Genomic DNA, 19,090 nt, shown 5'->3' with positions numbered 1-19,090 from the left:
TGCCACGATTTGAATGTCGATAATCTGAAATACGTTGTGAAGGGAAGTTCGTTGCCATTCTTTCTGATTTCGTGAAGCACTTGAATGCCTTGTTCTATGATGTCTGCATCCATCTGGAAAAGAGCAGACGCGTTCCGATTTTTGCTGACTGTACTTCCTACTTTCAGGAGCGATCTGGACAACAACCGCATCGTGTACTCGCAGTTCTTTCCGGAGAAGAGCCTGGACGGCGAGTACGAGATAGATGGCGACGTTCTGCAGTACCCCATGACCAACAAGGGCAGCTGGAACATGACGCTCTGTAAGCACCCTCTTCCTTCGCCTTGCGAATTCTGTCTAAAACCAAGTGTATATTACGATAAGTTATGTTGATTGAGAAGTATAGTACATTCGTTTTATGGCTGCAGATGGATATACGATTAGTGAACCCACTTCTTGTTTTACCAAGCAGTCCACTGTCTATTGCACTTGAACTGATTAATTGCAGAGAGTACCAGAAAACACCGACAATAGAGTTAAGTGGAATAACTGTAGAGTATTATTAAATGAAGTTTGGGAACATCGTGATGAAATCTGAAATACGTATAGTTCATGCAAACTGCGAATATTAAATAAAGAGGAAGTCAAGATGTCATAATTTACGGAGCAGCAATTAACTGTCGGCTAGAAATGAGTTATGTACAGCCTCATTTACTGTTGAGTCCGTTTTGCTGCAAAGTAATCTGTTAGAAGCTCATGTCTTATTTCAGAATCACGCAGCTATAGACTCTCTTCTCCGAAAGTCAGTGATGTCACACAGATATATACGCACGTGAATTTTATAGCGATGTTGACAACGCATTCACAGGACTGCTTCTTGAAGTTATGATTATGAAACATTTCCGTTGATAGGAGTATATTGTCTTGTGTAATGTTGCTTCCATCTAGTTTTTGTGTTGGTACGCGACTTTTGTTACTTGATGTTGTACCACAACGCTTTAACAACGATATCTTTTACGCTGCAACATAAAAATATTACAATATGTTTCGAAGATTCTTCCGCCGTCATGAGTCAAAATTTACTTCCGATGAATATAAATACAGGATGGGCTAGATGATAGGTCTCCTGATGTGAACTGCTATCCATTAAAATGCGACATAAATATATACAGTCTGTCCCAGAAACCTAGGGACAAACATCGAGTGATTGTAGAGGGTGTCTTGAGGAACAAATTGAGGGTCGGAACGCAGGTCTGGAAACGTAATCCAACAACGCTACAGAGCGTAGAATTTATAGGCGTTGGCGCCTTCCATTGGGGCACCCCTTCGGCAGCAAACCAGACTTTGTACGCTGACAGGATCGTATTCGCAGGGTGTCGCAATGTCTTTTGTTAGTCAGCGATCGCGACTGATTGCCATGATCGCCAGAAGAAAAGGTGGAGCTAGCTGCCATGCAGAATGGCCTTGTCACCTATGAATATGATGCTCTCTTGCCTTGGTGGTTGGAGGTCCATCTGCAGTATAGTTTTCTCCTTTATACCGATGAAACATTGGAAATTTTAGAAGGTTCCAAGAGAAAAATAAACTGTGGATGGATACCCGTGCTCGAAACCATCATCCTCCAAGGCAACGGAGCACCGCGTTTATAGGAGACAAGGCCTTTCTACGCAGCAGTTAGCTGCACCTTCTCCACTGGCGATCACTGAGTAGTGAGCAACACTGTGACACGTTCTGCCTACGGTCCATCAGTGTACAGAGTCACGTTTGCTGCCGGATGGGTGGCCTAGTGCAAGGCGCTTGCGCCTATAACTTCAACACTCTGTAGCGTAGTTGGATGACATTTGCGGACATGCGTTCCTGTCCTCGATTTGTTCCTCAAAATACCCTCTACAACCCCTCAAATTTCTTGCAATATTAATGGGACATTCTGGATAGCAGCTAACCAGTTTTTATTTACTGTGAAGGTACTGTTGGAAGAATATATTATTAAATTTGGTGATGTAGGGTTACAGGTTGTTTGATATTAAGTACACAGATATTCTTCATGTGATAGCTGAAATGGCTCTAGCATGACTGGGCATCGGCTTGAGTCGAACTGAGATGACTAACATGGGTACTTCATTCCACACTGCTTCAACCCCATGGCAGAGTTCATCAACTGTAGTGGCTACCGAGCAGAAGGATGCCAGTATGTCGGCAATCCATAGCGAGCTCTGAAGAAAGTGCAGGAGGATAAGCTGCTGACTCGATAGCCTTCGATCCTGCCGCTATCGAAATCTATATCGTACTGGTAGACGTTTCTCTGTCTCATAGAAATGTATTCGCATTTGCGAATACGAAAAACCATCAGCTATATAAGAGAACGTCGAAAATGAAAATTTGTGCCAGATTGGGAATCGAACAAGGAGTTCGCTCTCCTAGTGTGCGTTTGCGTTAACCACTTCGGCTGTGTGTGCACGACTCAGGGCCAGAGCCAAACTTCTACATGCCCGTTCCTGGGTCACAACCTGTACCCGTGCACACATTATGTAATTCCCATATGGGAGTGGACATTTTAATTGAAAGTCGATGTACATGTCCGAAGGAATATTGCATCGTTCGTCTTAAGAACACAGACGCTGCAGTATTGTCTTTCCGTTTCTTCCAGGAGAAATGATTTGATCTTCTCCTAAACAATTGCCATTTATGACTGAGAAACATGCTGCGTAAGCTTTCCATTTACACAGTACATAGACGCTGCTAACCCTGTCTACTTTGTGCAGTTGTGCTGGAATGAAAGACATTTGCTGCACGCCGCCCATATGATGCTGCAATGCGGATAGGAGGGGCGTGTCGTCAGCACACCGCTCTCCCGGTTGTTACGATGGTTTTCTTTGACCGGAGAAACTACTAATCGGTCGAATAGCTCCTCAATTGGCATCATGAGGCTGAGTGCACCCTAAACATCGTTGTCAAGAGTGATTGACAATTCTTTGAAGTAAACACTCCAAAAACGAATTAATTTAATCCAGATACTGACAGCTCCAGTCATGCAAGTATCGATATATCTGATAATCTACATATATGGAGTGCACAGGAGCCTGAAGATAGCATTAATGAGATGCCGAAACTGATTGTCTCTAAACAACTCACTGTCTGGTGATTTTCCGTGGTAACTGTTTGATCGGCAGCTTTTCCGGCTCCACAGTGGATCAACAGAGATTATTGTCGCTTTGCTTGTATTCACAAGTGGGTGCTGCTGAAGGACATGCGATTGAGAACTGTAATTCTCAATCAACTGTATATCGAATACGCTTAAGAAAAAGCGTGTGTTCATTTGAAGTTTTTTGTTCAGAAATCACCAATATTATCTCCCTACAAAGCAAGTACCTTTCCTCCTGACTCACCTTGTAGATACTCGTGTGTCAAACTGTTTAGACTGTACAGTAAACTTGTGGCATCAAAGATGTCGAACAACATCGCGGCTATAGCTGATAAAGATTAACTGCTCAAGCTAGGATTGTTTTTGCAGTGTTAAATGTAATGCTACAAGGTCTGAGATTGAGCGTGTGTAGTGTGCGGTGAGTGATCAGGTGTCGGTCCGGCTGTTGCAGACGACTACAGCCAGACGACGACCATTACGCGGCGGCCGACGGCGCGCGGCGGCCGGCTGTCGTTCTCGGGGCCTCTGAAGGTGCGCGTCCACGTGGACCACATCGGTAACATGGACCTCCACGTCGGCAACCTGCTGCGCGGACGCGCCGTCATGGGTGAGCCTCCTAGCGACAGAGCAGGTCTGCAGTGCGGCGACCTAACCACGTTATCTGCCAGCGACCACGTACACTCATAGGTCGTAGCACAATGAGTGACTTACATCTCTAGCCCTTTAGGAGGCCGTTGGGTCACAAGCTACTGAGCCGTACCACAAACTGGTCAATGAAATGAGATGTTCGTTATCGCCATTGATAGCTGGGATTAATGCAAATATGAAATAGGGTGATAGAGGTTTTCTTGCTCCTTCTTATGTTTCAAAAAGACAGTGACCCGCATTCCTAAGTTGCTAAAGGCACCCATAATATGCGGCCTTCCTTCAGTCAGAAGTTCCGATTATTTCAATATAATGATTATTCCAATACATTCTAAATAATAGTTTATTATGTGCGCTCCAGAAGGTCTAGCACAGACTCTAACATCCTCAAAATGCGAATAAGTACGTTGAATATTCCGCTTGTGTCGAAACCATGGACAATGAACTTGCTACAGACCCACGGTTCCGCTGTTGCTTGTATCAAATCTACATCTTCACACACAATCTGCAATCGTGCTTGGCGGAGTCTGCCTCGTACCACAACTAGTCGTTTCGTCTCCTGTTTCACTCCCAGACGGAGCTAGGGAAGAACGACTGACTGTAGACCTACTTAAGAGACCAGATTTCCCGTATCTAATGTTCATGGTCTTCACGCGAAATGTATGTTGGCGACAGTAGGGTCGTTCTGCAGTCACCTTCAAATGCCGGTTCTCTAAAATTTCTCAGTAGTGTTCCACAAAAAGAACGTCGCCCTCCCTACAAGGATACCCATTTGTGTTCCCAAAACATTTCCGTAACACCTACGTGTTGTTCAAACTTGCCGCTAACAAATCTAGCAGCCCGTCTCTGAATTGCTTCGAAGTCTATGCTTCAATCCGACCTGGTTCGGATCACAAACACTCGACCTGTACTCAAGAATAGGTCGCACCAGCGTCCTATATGCTGTCTCCTGCATAGATAAACCCTAAATTCCTAAAATTCTCCCAATAAACCGAAGTCGACCATTCTTCCCTACTATAGACCTCACATGCACGTTCCATTTCATATAGCTTTGCGACGACGCGATTGTGTCAAGCAGTACACCACTAATTCTGTATCCGAACATAACGGATTTGTTTTACTACTCATCCACATTAACTCACATTTTTCTGCGTGTAGAGCTAGGTGCTATCCGTTACACCAACTACAGATTGTGTCTAGGTCATCCTGTATCATTCTACAGAGATTCATTTCATTTTTATTTACACGTCAAGTTTCTTAGGACTAAATTGAGGCCCACCGGTGTGGCCGAGCGGTTCTAGGCGCTACAGTCTGGAACCACGCGACCGCTACGGTCGCAGGTTCGAATACGGCCTCGGGCATGGATGAGTGTGATGTCTTTATGTTAGTTAGTTTTACGTAGTTCTAAGTTCTAGGTGACTTATGACCTTAGCAGTTGAGTCCCATAGTGCTCAGAGCCATTTGAACCAACAAAATTGAGGAGCAAATCTCCAAGGTCATGGAACATGTCAGTACATGAAATTACAACATAAAAGTAATAACAGATAAATATAAATGTTTTTAAAACCTAAAAAAGTCAGTCCATAAGTTTAAGTAAAGCGATCAACAATACAATTAGATTCGCTTAATTTTTCAAGGAACTGCTCGACAGAATAGAAGGAGTGGCCCATGAGGAAACTCTTCACTTTTGATTTGAAAGCGCGTGGATTACTGCTGAGATTTTTGAATTCTAGTGGTAGCTTATTGAAAATGGATGCAGCAGTATACTGCACACCTTTATGCACAAGAGTTAAGGAAGTCCGTTCCAAACGCAGGTTTGATGTCTGCCGTGTATTAATGGAGTGACAGCTACTTATTCTTGGGAGTAAGCTAATATTGTTAACAAGAAATGACAGAAAGGACTATATATATTGAGAGTCCAATGTCAAAATACCCAGACTCGTGAACAGGGGTCGAAAAGAGGTTCGTGAACTTATACCACTCATTGCCCGAACCGCCCGTTTCTGAGCCAAAAATATCATTTTAGAATGGGAAACATAGTACCATATCACATACTCACTTCTGATACCGTTCGCATAGTAAAAATGGCAGTATTAAGTCTTTGAACAAGATCCTCAACGTGGTCTTTCCACGACAGTTTACTATCTATCTGAACACCTAGAAATCATATCCCGTTTTGTGAAAGCGTTAGGTTTTGTTGAATTGTGTGTTAGAAACTGTAAGAATTGAGTATTACAGTGATTTAGCGTTAGTTTATTACCTATAAGTCATTAGCTTAGGTCATGTACTGCACTATATGAAACCGAGCCAATGTTGTACACAACATACTTTACTACCAAGCTAGTGTAATCAACAAACAGAAATATTTTAGAGTTACTTGTAATACTAGAGGGCATATCATTTATGTAAATAAGGAACAGGAATAGCCCCAACACTGATCCATGGGGCATCCCCCAATTGAGAGACCCCATTCAGACCCCACATCACAGCCGTTATCAACATTGTGAATAATGACCTTTTGCTGCCTGTTGCTAAGGTAAGGGGTGAACCAATTGTTAGTTACTCCCAGTATCCCGTAATGGTCCAACTTCTGGAGCAATATTTTGCGATCAGCACAATCAAATACCTCAGTTAAATCAAAAAATATGCCAAACTTTCGAAACCTTTTGTTTAACCGATCCAGTACCTCACAGAGAACAGATAATATAGCATTTACAGTTGTTAAACGACTTCCCAAGCCGAACTGTACATTTTATAGCATACCGTGTGATACTAAATGATCAATTATCCTTACAAACATAGGCTTTTCAATAACTTTTGCAAACATTGATGGCATAGAAATAGGTGTTACATTACCTACATTATCCCTTTCTCCCTTTATATAGCGGCTTTACTACCGAGTACTTTAATCGCTCAGGAAACTGACCATTCCTAAAGGAAAAATTATAAATATGTCTAAATAGAAGACTAACATGGACAGCATAGTACTTTAATAATCTACTAGACACTCCATCAGAACCATAAGAGTCCTTAGACTTCAGTGATTTAATTATTGACTCAATCTCGCTCTTGTCTGTATCATAGAGGAGTATTTCAGACATCAATCTCAGAAAGGCATTTGCCAAGAATGTTATATGATTTCCTGTAGAAACTATATTTTTATTTAATTGACCAGCAATGCTCAGAAAATGATTGTTAAATAGTGTACATATATCAGATTTAGAATAAGAGAAATATTTTTGCTACGAACTGACTTTATATCGTTAACCTTGCGCTGCTGGCCAGACACTTTCTTCACAACTGACCATATGGATTTAATTTTATCCTGTGAATTAGCTGTTCTATTTGCATGTCACATACTCTTTGCCTTCCTAATAACATTTTTAAGCACCTTACGATGGTGTATGTAAAGGGCTGCTGTAGCTTGATTGTGACTACTTCTAACATTTTGGTATATTTCCCGCTTTGTTCAACAAGATACCCTTATCCCACTAGTCAGCCACCCGTGATGCCCATTACTGCTAGTACCCGGTTTAGAACTGTCAAATGGAAAGCAACTCTCAAAGAGCATGGGAAATGTGTTAAGGAAAGCATTGTATTTATCATCTACACTCCTGGAAATTGAAATAAGAACACCGTGAATTCATTGTCCCAGGAAGGGGAAACTTTATTGACTCATTCCTGGGGTCAGATACATCACATGATCACACTGACAGAACCACAGGCACATAGACACAGGCAACAGAGCATGCACAATGTCGGTACTAGTACAGTGTATATCCAACTTTCGCAGCAATGCAGGCTGCTATTCTCCCATGGAGACGATCGTAGAGATACTGGATGTAGTCTTGTGGAAAGGCTTGCCATGCCATTTCCACCTGGCGCCCCAGTTGGACCAGCGTTCGTGCTGGACGTGCAGACCGCGTGAGACGACGCTTCATCCAGTCCCAAACATGCTCAATGGGGGACAGATCCGGAGATCTTGCTGGCCAGGGTAGTTGACTTACACCTTGCAGAGCACGTTGGGTGGCACTGGATACATGCGGACGTGCATTGTCCTGTTGGAACAGCAAGTTCCCTTGCCGGTCTAGGAATGGTAGAACGATGGGTTCGATGACGGTTTGGATGTACCGTGCACTATTTAGTGTCCCCTCGACGATCACCAGCGGTGTACGGCAGTGTAGGAGATCGCTCCCCACACCATGATGCCGGGTGTTGGCCCTGTGTGCCTCGGTCCTATGCAGTCCTGATTTTGGCGCTCACCTGCACGGCGCCAAACACGCATACGACCATCATTGGCACCAAGGCAGAAGCGACTCTAATCGCTGAAGATGACACGTCTCCATTCGTCTCTCCATTCATGCCTGTCGCGACACCACTGGAGGCGGGCTGCACGATGTTGGGGCGTGAGCGGAAGACGGCCTAATGGTGTGCGGGACCGTAGCCCAGCTTCATGGAGACGGTTGCGAATGGTCCTCGCCGATACGCCAGGAGCAACAGTGTCCCTAATTTGCTGGGAAGTGGCGGTTTGGTCCCCTACGGCACTGCCTAGGATCCTACGGTCTTGGCGTGCATCCGTGCTTCGCTGCGGTCCGGTCCCAGGTCGACGGGCACGTGCACTTTCCGCCGACCACTGGCGACAACATCGATGTGCTGTGGAGACCTCACGCCCCACGTGTTGAGCAATTCGGCGGTACGTCCATCCGGCCTCCCGCATGCCCACTATACGCCCTCGCTCAAAGTCCGTCAACTGCAAATACGGTTCATGTCCACGCTGTAGTGGCATGCTACCAGTGTTAAAGACTGCGATGGAGCTCCGTATGCCGCGGCAAACTTGCTGACACTGACGGCGGCGGTGCACAAATGCTGCGCAGCTAGCGCCATTCGACGGCCAACACCGCGGTTCCTGGTGTGTCCGCTGTGCCGTGCGTTTGATCATTGCTTGTACAGCCATCTGGCAGTGTCCGGAGCAAGAATGGTGGGTCTGACACACCGGTGCCAATGTGTTCTTTTTTCCATTTCCAGGAGTGTATGTTATCGGCACTATATCTTTGACATCTTCCTTTACACCATAGCATAATCTACAAAGGACCATAGATTGCTACCCGCCCTGTTGACCATATCATTCATGTATATAAAAGTGCACGAAAATATATTTAGGTGAGTTACAATTGTACTTAGAGTGTTATTTTGAAGCAAAATTTCATAAATCTAGAAATATGGAATCTACTTGTTGCCGTTCATCCACAGTTTTGCAGTACGTCGTGTGAGAAAAGGGCAAGCAAGCTGATACAAACGAACGATCATTTCTAAAACCGTGCTGATCCGTGGGCACAAGCGTTTCGCTCTCTAGGAAATTTATTATACTCGAACTCAGAAGATGCTCTAGAATTCTGTAGCAAACCAGTGTTGAGCATATTGGTCTGTAATTTTACGGGTCCATTCTTTAACCCTTCTTATATACAGAGATCACTTGCACTTTTTCCCTGTCGCTTGGGATTTTGCTCTTGGCGAGAGATTCGCGATAAATACAAGCTAAAAGAAAAACGAATGCCACAGAGGTTCTTTCTAAAACCGTACTGTGATTTCATCAGCACCTGACGAGTTATTTGTTTTTCACTCTTTCAGTTTTTTTTAATCTTACGCCTGTTACAATGCCGTCTGTAAGAGGCTGTGCAGTGGTCAAATGGGCTTAGAAATTTTACAAAGGTTCTCTGTGGTAGTTGTACGCTTCGCGCATAGATCTTTTCACAGACGCGCGAATTTCTATTGACTTTTGCCTGTCATAATTTGGCGTTCCCTTTAGAGCCGAAAGTGCAACAGCCTTCGCTTGCTCAGCATTTAACGAACTCCGCTGGTAAACCACGGTGAGTCTTTTCCGTCCTTAATCTATTTACTAGGCACATACTTTTCCACAGCACAATTTATAATCTGTTTAAACTTTGTCCATATTTCGCCTATATGCGTCATACTCGAACTAAATGACTGTAATTCATAATCGCAGCGTCAGCCTCGATATCTGGGTGGTCAGCTTGACGGAATTCCATGCTAAGGGGCCCGGGTTCGATTCCCGGCTGGGTCGGAGATTTTCTCCGCTCAGGGACTGGGTGTTGTGTTATCTTCACCATTATCGCATCCCCCTCGACGTGCAAATCGCCAAAGTGGGGCCAAGTAAAAAGACATGCACCAGGCGACCGGTCTACATGACGGGAGACCCGAGCCACATGAAATATCATTATCTAAGGCAGATGCTAACAACTCTAACAACTGCTTATGTGCTCTTTCTAATAGAAACACTCTGTTAGCCCTCTTGACTGATTTATTAACTTCCGTAACGATAGTCTCTATAATGGCATCTGTATACTGACGCTGTCTATTAGGTTAGGCCAGTTTATAGCCAGTTGGTCTAAGATATTTTCATTGCCTGTGGGCTGCCGAACCTGCACAAGACAGTGCGCCGTCTTGCCTGGGCAGACATTTTCATCTACACGAATTCTCTGCTGTTCCCCAACTTCTATCGCCACACGTACTCTACTCCTAGAGCTACATACACATAATGATCTACCATGTTTATCCGACCAAAACTTCAAGGCCATCACAGAAGAAGGAAATCCTTCTCAAAAGATACTCAACAAAAGCCTTTGTAAGTTTTATGACACTAAGATTGTTTTTTTTCGCTTTTTAGCTCTAGTTAAAGTCTTGTGTCAGCTTAAGAGGCTTGTATTTTCTGTTAGGTGTACGATAAGTGGGGTACGTTTGACGCCTCTGGCGAATCTCCACTGTTCTTAACGTCGTCACGTCTGTAATCGCAGTACGATAGGCAGAGCACCGCAGAACTATCTAGGTCAAGCAGCAAATCTGCTTTTCAGGAATTTAAAACGAATGAAGAAAGTCATTACCAGTATAATGCCGCACGAAAATTTGTTGAAGTGAATTACAGACGTACTTAAAGTACGGCGGTTATCACACTAAGCTCCCGTTTGGGAGGATGGAACGTTAAATTCTAAACTTCCTTCATTCCTTACTTCCTTCTTTCCTGACTTCCTTCGAAGGAAAATCCAAAGATATATGTTTTTGTAACGCCGCAATCTGCAGTACGTACTACGATCAATACGACTGCTGGCAAAAGCAACACACTGTAGCGGAATATACTTAATACATGTTATGTTTTCATGAAACACGTTTTCTGCTGCTGTAGTCCGCCTCCATAGCGCAGCCTAGCGTTACTGTCTGCCACGCAAGGGGGCCCGTGTTCGATTTCCGGCAGGGGACTGGGTGCTGTGTGCCTTCATCATCATCTTCACCATCATTGACGGGCAAATCGCCAAAGTGGCGTCAACTAAAAATACTTGCAATACAGCGTCCGGACCCCGAAGGGGATATCGCGGCCAATCAATGCACTGCAGTCCACGATACCTTTCCTACTGTCTGTGTGAAGAATTTAATGACACCTTCACTTTCCAAGATAAAGTTTTCACTACGCAGCGTAGTGTGCGTTGATACTAAACTTCCTGGTGGATTAAAACTGCGTACGAGACCGAGACCCGAATTCTGGACCTTTGCCATTTCCGGGTAAGTACTCTGCCACCTGAGCTACTCAATAACGGCATATGACCCATCCTCGTAGCTTTCATTCAGCCAGTACCTCGTCTCTTACTTTGAAAACTTCACGAAACTCTCCTAGGAAGCATCGCCCGGGCTGTGGCTAAGCCATGTCTCGCCAATATACTTTCTTCCAGGAGTTATAGTCTTGCTAGTTCTGCAGAAGAGCGTCTGTGAAATGTGGAATGTTGGAGACGAGGTACTGGCGGAAGTAAAGGTGTGAGGAGGGCTCGTGAGTCGTGTGTGGGTAGATCCATCAGTTGAAGACTTGCCTGTGGAAAGCAAAGTCCCGAGTTCGCCTAACGGTCCGGCAAAGAGTATCAATCCACCGGGATGTTTCACTCTTACTTTACTACTTACGTGAAACATTTGTAGCAAGTATTGGTTTTGTGTGACATGCAATAAGTGCATTGGGCCTATTACTTTATATACCTAGCTTTGCCCTTATTTCTTAGAAATCAGCTTCATGGCTTTCTTCTGAAAGTAGAATTTTACAAATCACGATTTACTGATCGGCTCGAAGCAAGTTTCATCTTAAACCATGCAGATCATTTCCAAAGAAGGTACGGTTGCTCATAAGCTCTGACGGTATTTTTGTCCTGTCGTGGCCACTACAAAAATGCGTGATTTTTTTTTTTCGCCAGACGCATATCGCCTTATTGCAGTAAAGCATCAACAGTGGTCTGCAGTTGAAGTGTTTACATTTTGATTTGCTTTTTTGATTGAAAACCAGTCCGTTAAGAATAAGTTGATTTGTGCTTATGGAGATTTTCGGTTGATTTCTCGCTTACAGCGGGAAATGCCGTCTGCTAGCACATCGTTGTTTTTCTGAATTAGACACTGATAATTTTGGTCTAATTTTTAGTTGTTCTGCAGCACTATGTATTTCTTATGTTTCTCACAATACACTTTCATGCACACCACTGTATTCTGTTTGTTTTTGTACTTCTAAGTATGTGTTGTGGTTTGTATTTGGTAGTGTTGCCAACATAACCTTTTCACTACATTGTCTTGGCATGCAACTTTTTTTAATTTTTATTATTGTATGTGCGTAATTCTATTCAACTATGTTTGGGTATTTGTGTACTGTGTAAGAATAGGGAAGGAACAGCGATGGAAGGAATTTTCTTTGTTGGGGAGGGAGAAACCATGATGAGTAGACATAAGTGTATAGCAGAGTTATGGAATGTGAGTTAGAGGAGAAGGTGACGAGCGAGAACTGAAATGAAATTGCGAGTGGGGCGGGGGAAGGGGATGTTTTTGGGAGAGTGGGAGGGGGCAAAGAATGGAAAAAGGCTCTTTTCTTTATCATTTAATTTCATCAATTATTTTATATAGATTCTGGTTTCCAATATTTATTTGGTCATCAAGCAACTGTTTATTTGGTGTCAATGCCTTTTGTATGTGGGAATTTTGTAGGAAGGGGAGGAGGTGTCCGTCTTCAATGATTTTTATGATAACGATATCTTTTTCGGTATTGCCTGGTACATGGTGTTCTTATTTTAGATGATCCACAAATGTTGCATAATTTGTACTGACAGTTTACTATCTATTTGAACACCTAGAAATTTGAACTCTTCACTTTCACTAATCACTTGTCCACAATGTGAAATTAAAACGTCGGGTTTTTTGTTGAATTGTGTGTTAGGAAATGTAAAAACTGAGTCTTACTGTGATTTAGCATTACCTTATTTTCTACAAACCATGAACTTATCTCACTCACTGCACTATTTAAAACAGAGCCAATGTTGCACACAGCATACTTTACTATAAAGCTAGTGTCATTGGCCAACACAAGTATCTTAGAACTATGTATAATACTAGAGGAAATATCATTTATGTAAATTAGGAACAGGAGTGGCCCCAACACTCATCCCTGGGGCATCCCCCCCCCCCCCCCCCACGTCCCCATTTGACTGTGCCCCACTTAGACCCCACACAACAGATTTTCTCAACGCTGCGAATAATGACCTTTTAAAGTAAGAGGTGAACCAACTGTGAGCTACTCTCCCTATTTCCATAATGGCGCAACTTCTGGAGAAATATTTTGTGATAACACAATAAAACGCCTTAGTTAAATCAAAAAATATGCCTAGCGTTCGGAACCTTATGTTTAATCAAGACAGTACCTCACGGAGAAAAGAGAATACAGAATTGTCAGTTGTTAAACTACTTCTAAAGCCTAACTGTATATTTGATGGCAAATTATGTGATAAAAAATGATCAATTATTATTACATACACAGTCTTTCCAATAACTTTAGCAAACACTGATGGCGTAGAAATAGGTCTAAACTTGTCCACATTATCCCTTTCTCCTTTTTGCGAAGTGGCTTTACTGCTGAGTACTTTAATCGTTCAGGAAACTGATCATTTTTAAAGGAAAAATACAACTATGGCTAAGTACAGGGCTATTGTGTGTGGCACAGTAATTCAACATTCTGCTAGACACTCCATCATATCCATGACCTGACTAGTAACTCAATCTCCCTCTTGTTAGTATCATAGAGGAGTATTGCAGATATCAATCTCGGAAAGGCCTTTTCTGAGACAGTTATATGCTTTCCTGTTGAAATTAAGTTTTTGTTTAATTCACCAGCAATGCTCAGAATTAAACAGGGGGTTACAAAAAGGTACGGCCAAACTTTCAGGAAACATTCCTCACACACAAAAAAGAGAAAAGATGTTATGTGGAGATGTGTCCGGAAACGCTTAATTTACATGTTAGAGCTCATTTTAGTTTCTTCCACCTACGCTCAATGGAGCACATTATCATGATTTCATACGGCATACTCTACCTGTGCTGCTAGAACAGGTGCCTTTACAAGTACGACACAACATGTGGTTCATGCACGATGGAGCTCCTGCACATTTCAGTCGAAGTGTTCGTACGCTTCTCAACAACAGATTCGGTGACCGATGGATTGGTAGAGGCGGACCAATTCCATGGCTTCCACGCTCTCCTGACCTCAACCCTCTTGACTTTCATTTATGTGGCCATTTGAAAGCTCTTATCTACGCAACCCCGGTACCAAATGTAGACACTCTTCGTGCTCTTATTATGGACGGCTGTGATACAATACGCCATTCTTCAGGGCTGCATCAGCGCATCAGGGATTCCATGCGACGGAGGGTGGATGCATGTATCCTCGCTAACGGAGAACATTTTGAACATTTCCTGTAACAAAGTGTTTGAAGTCACGCTGGTACGTTCTGTAGCTGTGTGTTTCCATTCCATGATTAATGTGATTTGAAGAGAAGTAATAAAATGAACTCTAACATGGAAAGTAAGCGTTTCCGGACACATGTCCACATAACATATTTTCCTTGTTTGTGTGTGAGGAATGTGTCCTGAAAGTTTGGCCGTACCTTTTTGTAACACCCTGAATACTGTACATATATACGACTTATAAGTAAAAGAAATATTCTTACTACGAACTGACTTTATATCATATACCTCATGCTACTGAGCAGACACTTCCTTCACAAGTGACAATATGGTTTTAATTTTATCCTGTGAATTAGCTATTCTATTTGTTTACCACATACTCTTTAACTTCTTAATAACATTTTTAAGCACACTTTACAATACTGTTTGTAACGGGATACTATAACTTCATTATGACTACTTCTAACATTTTGGTATAATTCCCGCTTTGTTCTACATGATATCCTTCTCGAATGCTGCACTCGATCCAGTATGTTTGGTACACATTCTTCATTACAACTACTAATACAAAAACTAAATGAGGAGGAAAGTGGTATTTTATGTTAGTTGACTGTACAGTAGATAAAACGGAATAATAGAAAAAGTGTTTTCTCTTGATATTTTAGAATATCGAACAGCATTTAGTTACTGCAACCCACGAAATATATACTGGATACGAAATTATTTGGTAGTAATTTCGTGCAATTTACGTACTCTTAGCATGTAATTTCAGGAATGTTAACAGAAAAAAATTTACGTCGTGACGTTTGAGATAAGATTCCCTAAAATTACTTTCTTTGTACTTTCAATTATGCAGTCGAGTCTGTGGCTCGTATAGCTTCCAAATAGTACATGAAGACTGGCTTGTACGTTATTTACTGCTAAACTTGTCCAAAATTTCCTAAGTAATAGCGGTCATACACAGTGAAGAGATCTTGATCGTTGGTTAGAAGTAAAGAATTGCCATATCTTAATTCTCAAACAGGTTTCGGGCTCATACTGGTTGAAATGTTGTTCTAGCCCCGATTATCATATTTATCTATAGTTTTGCATGTCTGAGAAAACCAGGGCATTTTTCTTAAAGAGGTTACATGCAATGTTTCCTCACACCCTTAAGGAGACCGTAGAAAAAGTTTCTAATACACCAATGTAAGCAAAATTTGTTTAGGTCAGTCTCAATGTGGAAGTTGTTTACTTTAGGTAACAGCATACCGATTCCAAATTGTGGCAGTACGACTTCACGAAACAGACGGGAAACAAGGCTTATAGATACTATAGGCTACTACTCCCTAGAGTGCCACTTAACCATAGTCCATCGGAGGAGATGAGTGGAAAATAGTCGGTTATCATCTCACTGTTATCTTGTACACGGCCTAAAAGGCACCTGTCGCTGCTCGGAATGTGTGCGTATTGTCTAGCCCAATCGGAGAGCAGAAATAACTATAGTAATACTGTAATAAGTCCAGTCTAGGAGTACGCGCTCACCGTCGTAATTATTTTTTCTTGAAACAGCACTGACTAGCTGAAAATTTTCTAAATCTCAGTAACTTCGTGGATCAGGTTGTAGTGAAGTATGTTTTAAAATAGAGTTTATTCCATAAATAATGTTAAAGTTCGGACAACCACAGCCAAAAATTTGTACATAGTGTGAAGGACAATTCAACAATTTTAAATAAGAGATAGTAAAATAGTCTATATTAAAACTGAGTGACAGTCCAAATACGCAGTAGCTGTTTATCATGTCTTCTGTGTATGACGTCCACTTTCATACCCTGGAGGTATATATTCAGGTCATATATGCATATGGAATAAAACTACATAAGTAAAGCGATGTGCTCAGAAAACTAATACTTCGTGTGACACGAATTCCAAGGTACAAGTGTTCGTAAAAGCATGTTATCCCTCACTAAAACCTTGGATTAAACGGCAGATGATCACTAACACACATCCAAAACACAGTGCAAAGAAAAGCCAGGACAAAACACGACAGTCTGATAATAACAGGATAAAACCTATGATCACAAAACATGGTACATGAGCACATCGCTCTACTTTCTACTTTTTCCGGCAGGTTACGTTGACTATTAGTGCTCTCAATTATGTAGTTTTATTCTATCTGACCTAAAGATATACCTCCAGTGTACGAAACAGGTCGTCATACCGTGAAAACACAAAAAAACAACTATTGCGGATTTGAATTTTCACACAATTTTACTATCCGCTATTTTACCATCTCTGATTTAAAATTGTATGATTGTCGTTCACATTATGTGCAACAGTTTATTTTACTAAATGTGATTTATGGCATCTTGAAAAAAATGTAGACCGCTAACAGTTGTATGACAAGTTTATTTTGACACGACCAGCTTCGCCGTCCGTAGCTGAGTCTCAGGAGTACATCTAAACTGAAATATTGTCAATGGTTATCTATATGGTTCAGCGGACCCATGTCATAACACTACAATCATAAAACACTAATAATGACAATCACTGATCCTCCAATACTTTAAGTCATTAAATACATCGATATGTGAAAAAAGAGAAATCCAATCTTCACCGTCATAACGTCATTACTCGCCAAATGTACTTAGTCAATTATAAAAGGGGCGAATGGTGCGTACTTCATCCTCCATCAAAGCAAAGAAGAAACTATAATAATAATAAATAATAATATGGAATAGAGGAGCACTGGTCAATAACCGGTGCGAAGCAAACTGAATACTTACGGATCATCCGGTATAGTCCGGTATATACTAGTCGGAGCTGCCACGAACAGGAACAACACACCACACACACTGATTGAGCAGCAAAGCACAGGCACTCAGAGCATAGAACTTGCGTCGCTGAGAGCGCCACATCTCTAGTACTTACAAGCAACTAGGAAACATCTGGGGGTTTGCGTTGCGAGAAACATACACCGCAATTTTCCTCTTACAATCATAGTTCGAGAACAGTTTAGGTTGCTATCTGCAACCATCTTCAGATCGTTCAAAATATGAAATGGTGGTGAACAGTGATTGGAAAGCATCATTAGCTGTAGTGATACGGCGGCATGCACTCGTAAGTCCCAAAACAATAACAGTACGTCGGTAATTTCGCAGATTGACGGTCATATAGGAAATTGCCCATTTGTATGAATAGAAGTACATGCAACTGGTCAGTTTCCTGTATGACCGTCAACCTGCGAAATTACAACCTGGTTTTCTCACTGTGACGTTTTAGACTACGTACTGTTATCGTTTTGGTACTTACGAATGCATGTTGTTGCATTACTACAGCTAATGAAGCTTTCCAATGATTATTCACAGTATTTTCATATTTTGAACGATCTGAAGATGGCAACAGATAGCAACCGAAACTAGTTATTCAACTTTAATTGTAACAGGAAAATTGCAGTCTAAGCATTAAAAGTTTTTACTTTTAAAAATTGTTTTGTTTAATAAACCACATTAAGACCACCGTCTCTCCCCCTGACCATGCCAGGCTTCATTGGTAATGCTTAATGCTGTAGTTGTTAATGAGTGACGCTTGGTTGTAGGAGACCACAACCCCTCCTGTCTGCGTATAGGTAACCGGGATGTGGTTAATTTACTGCTCATTCCACCTCGCGGTGACGATCTCAGCGGCGCATGCGCTTTGCTCTGTGTGCCAATGCTTCACTGGGCGCGCAGTGTGGAGCATTCAGACAGTTGGTTTGGCACCGGCTACTATCCACGCTCCATCTATCCCATTTTTTATTATTATTGTTGTTTCTCTATTGTATGGAGTATGATGTTTGCATCATTTGCCTCCTTTTACATCTGCATTTGGTGGTAATGCCATTTTAACAATCAATGTTGGATTTCTGTTCTTTAATGCACTGAAGTTCCTAATGACGTAAAGTACTGTGATTATGTTTAGTAATCGTCATTATTATGGTTTTGTGATTATAATACTATGACGTGAGTCCGCTGGACCATATGAACAGTCATTCCGCTTTCTTCGGTTTAGATATACTTCTGAGGGTATGGATATAGGCCACGAATGCGTTCGTGTACCAATAAAGATTGTCGTACAGCACAACCGGTGTTCTTCTTGCAAGATGCATTACCACATCTGCGGATGCTCGGAGCACAGAATCATTTCAAGCAAGGGAACATCAACTCGATACAATCAGGATCACAATAAAACAAAAACGATCAGTTCCATTGAATACAAAATTGTTAAGGTCAACAGGAAGTTTGTCAGTTCCACTGAAGTTCATATTCAAGTCCTGTGCGCCACTGATTTACAAAAATCCTGACGAAGTTCTATAACCGCACTCCTGTCATCAAACTAACGTCAATGTTCACAACTGCTATTCACTGTTTAACGTAAGTCGCGGTATTTACGAAGTCGCGCACAACAGTTAATAAACTGTACACACTGGACGCCATTTACCTGTCACAGGGTGCTCTTGATTCTCTTCCGTAGCTTGCACTGGTAATCGGGAAAATTGTAAAGCAGGGCAGCCACCTTACACAAAAGTTGTAGATG

The 19,090-nt window shown here is 42.1% G+C and overlaps 1 protein-coding gene across 1 annotated transcript in view; it reads left to right on the top strand.

Annotated features, from left to right (window-relative positions):
• LOC126337055 (circadian clock-controlled protein daywake) overlaps window positions 1–19,090 on the top strand; it is a 60,878-nt gene that overhangs the window by 41,070 nt on the left and 718 nt on the right. Inside the window, exons 4-5 of the mRNA XM_050001382.1 lie at window positions 168–301; window positions 3,573–3,728. Of these exons, the coding sequence (XP_049857339.1) occupies window positions 168–301; window positions 3,573–3,728 (290 nt within the window). The remainder of the gene's footprint in view (window positions 1–167; window positions 302–3,572; window positions 3,729–19,090) is intronic.

This window comes from Schistocerca gregaria, chromosome 2, assembly GCF_023897955.1.
Source record: "Schistocerca gregaria isolate iqSchGreg1 chromosome 2, iqSchGreg1.2, whole genome shotgun sequence".
NCBI classification, from domain to species: Eukaryota; Metazoa; Arthropoda; class Insecta; order Orthoptera; family Acrididae; genus Schistocerca; species Schistocerca gregaria.
The sequence above is the reverse complement of the archived record's forward strand: the minus strand, read 5'-3'. Positions and strand labels throughout refer to the sequence as shown.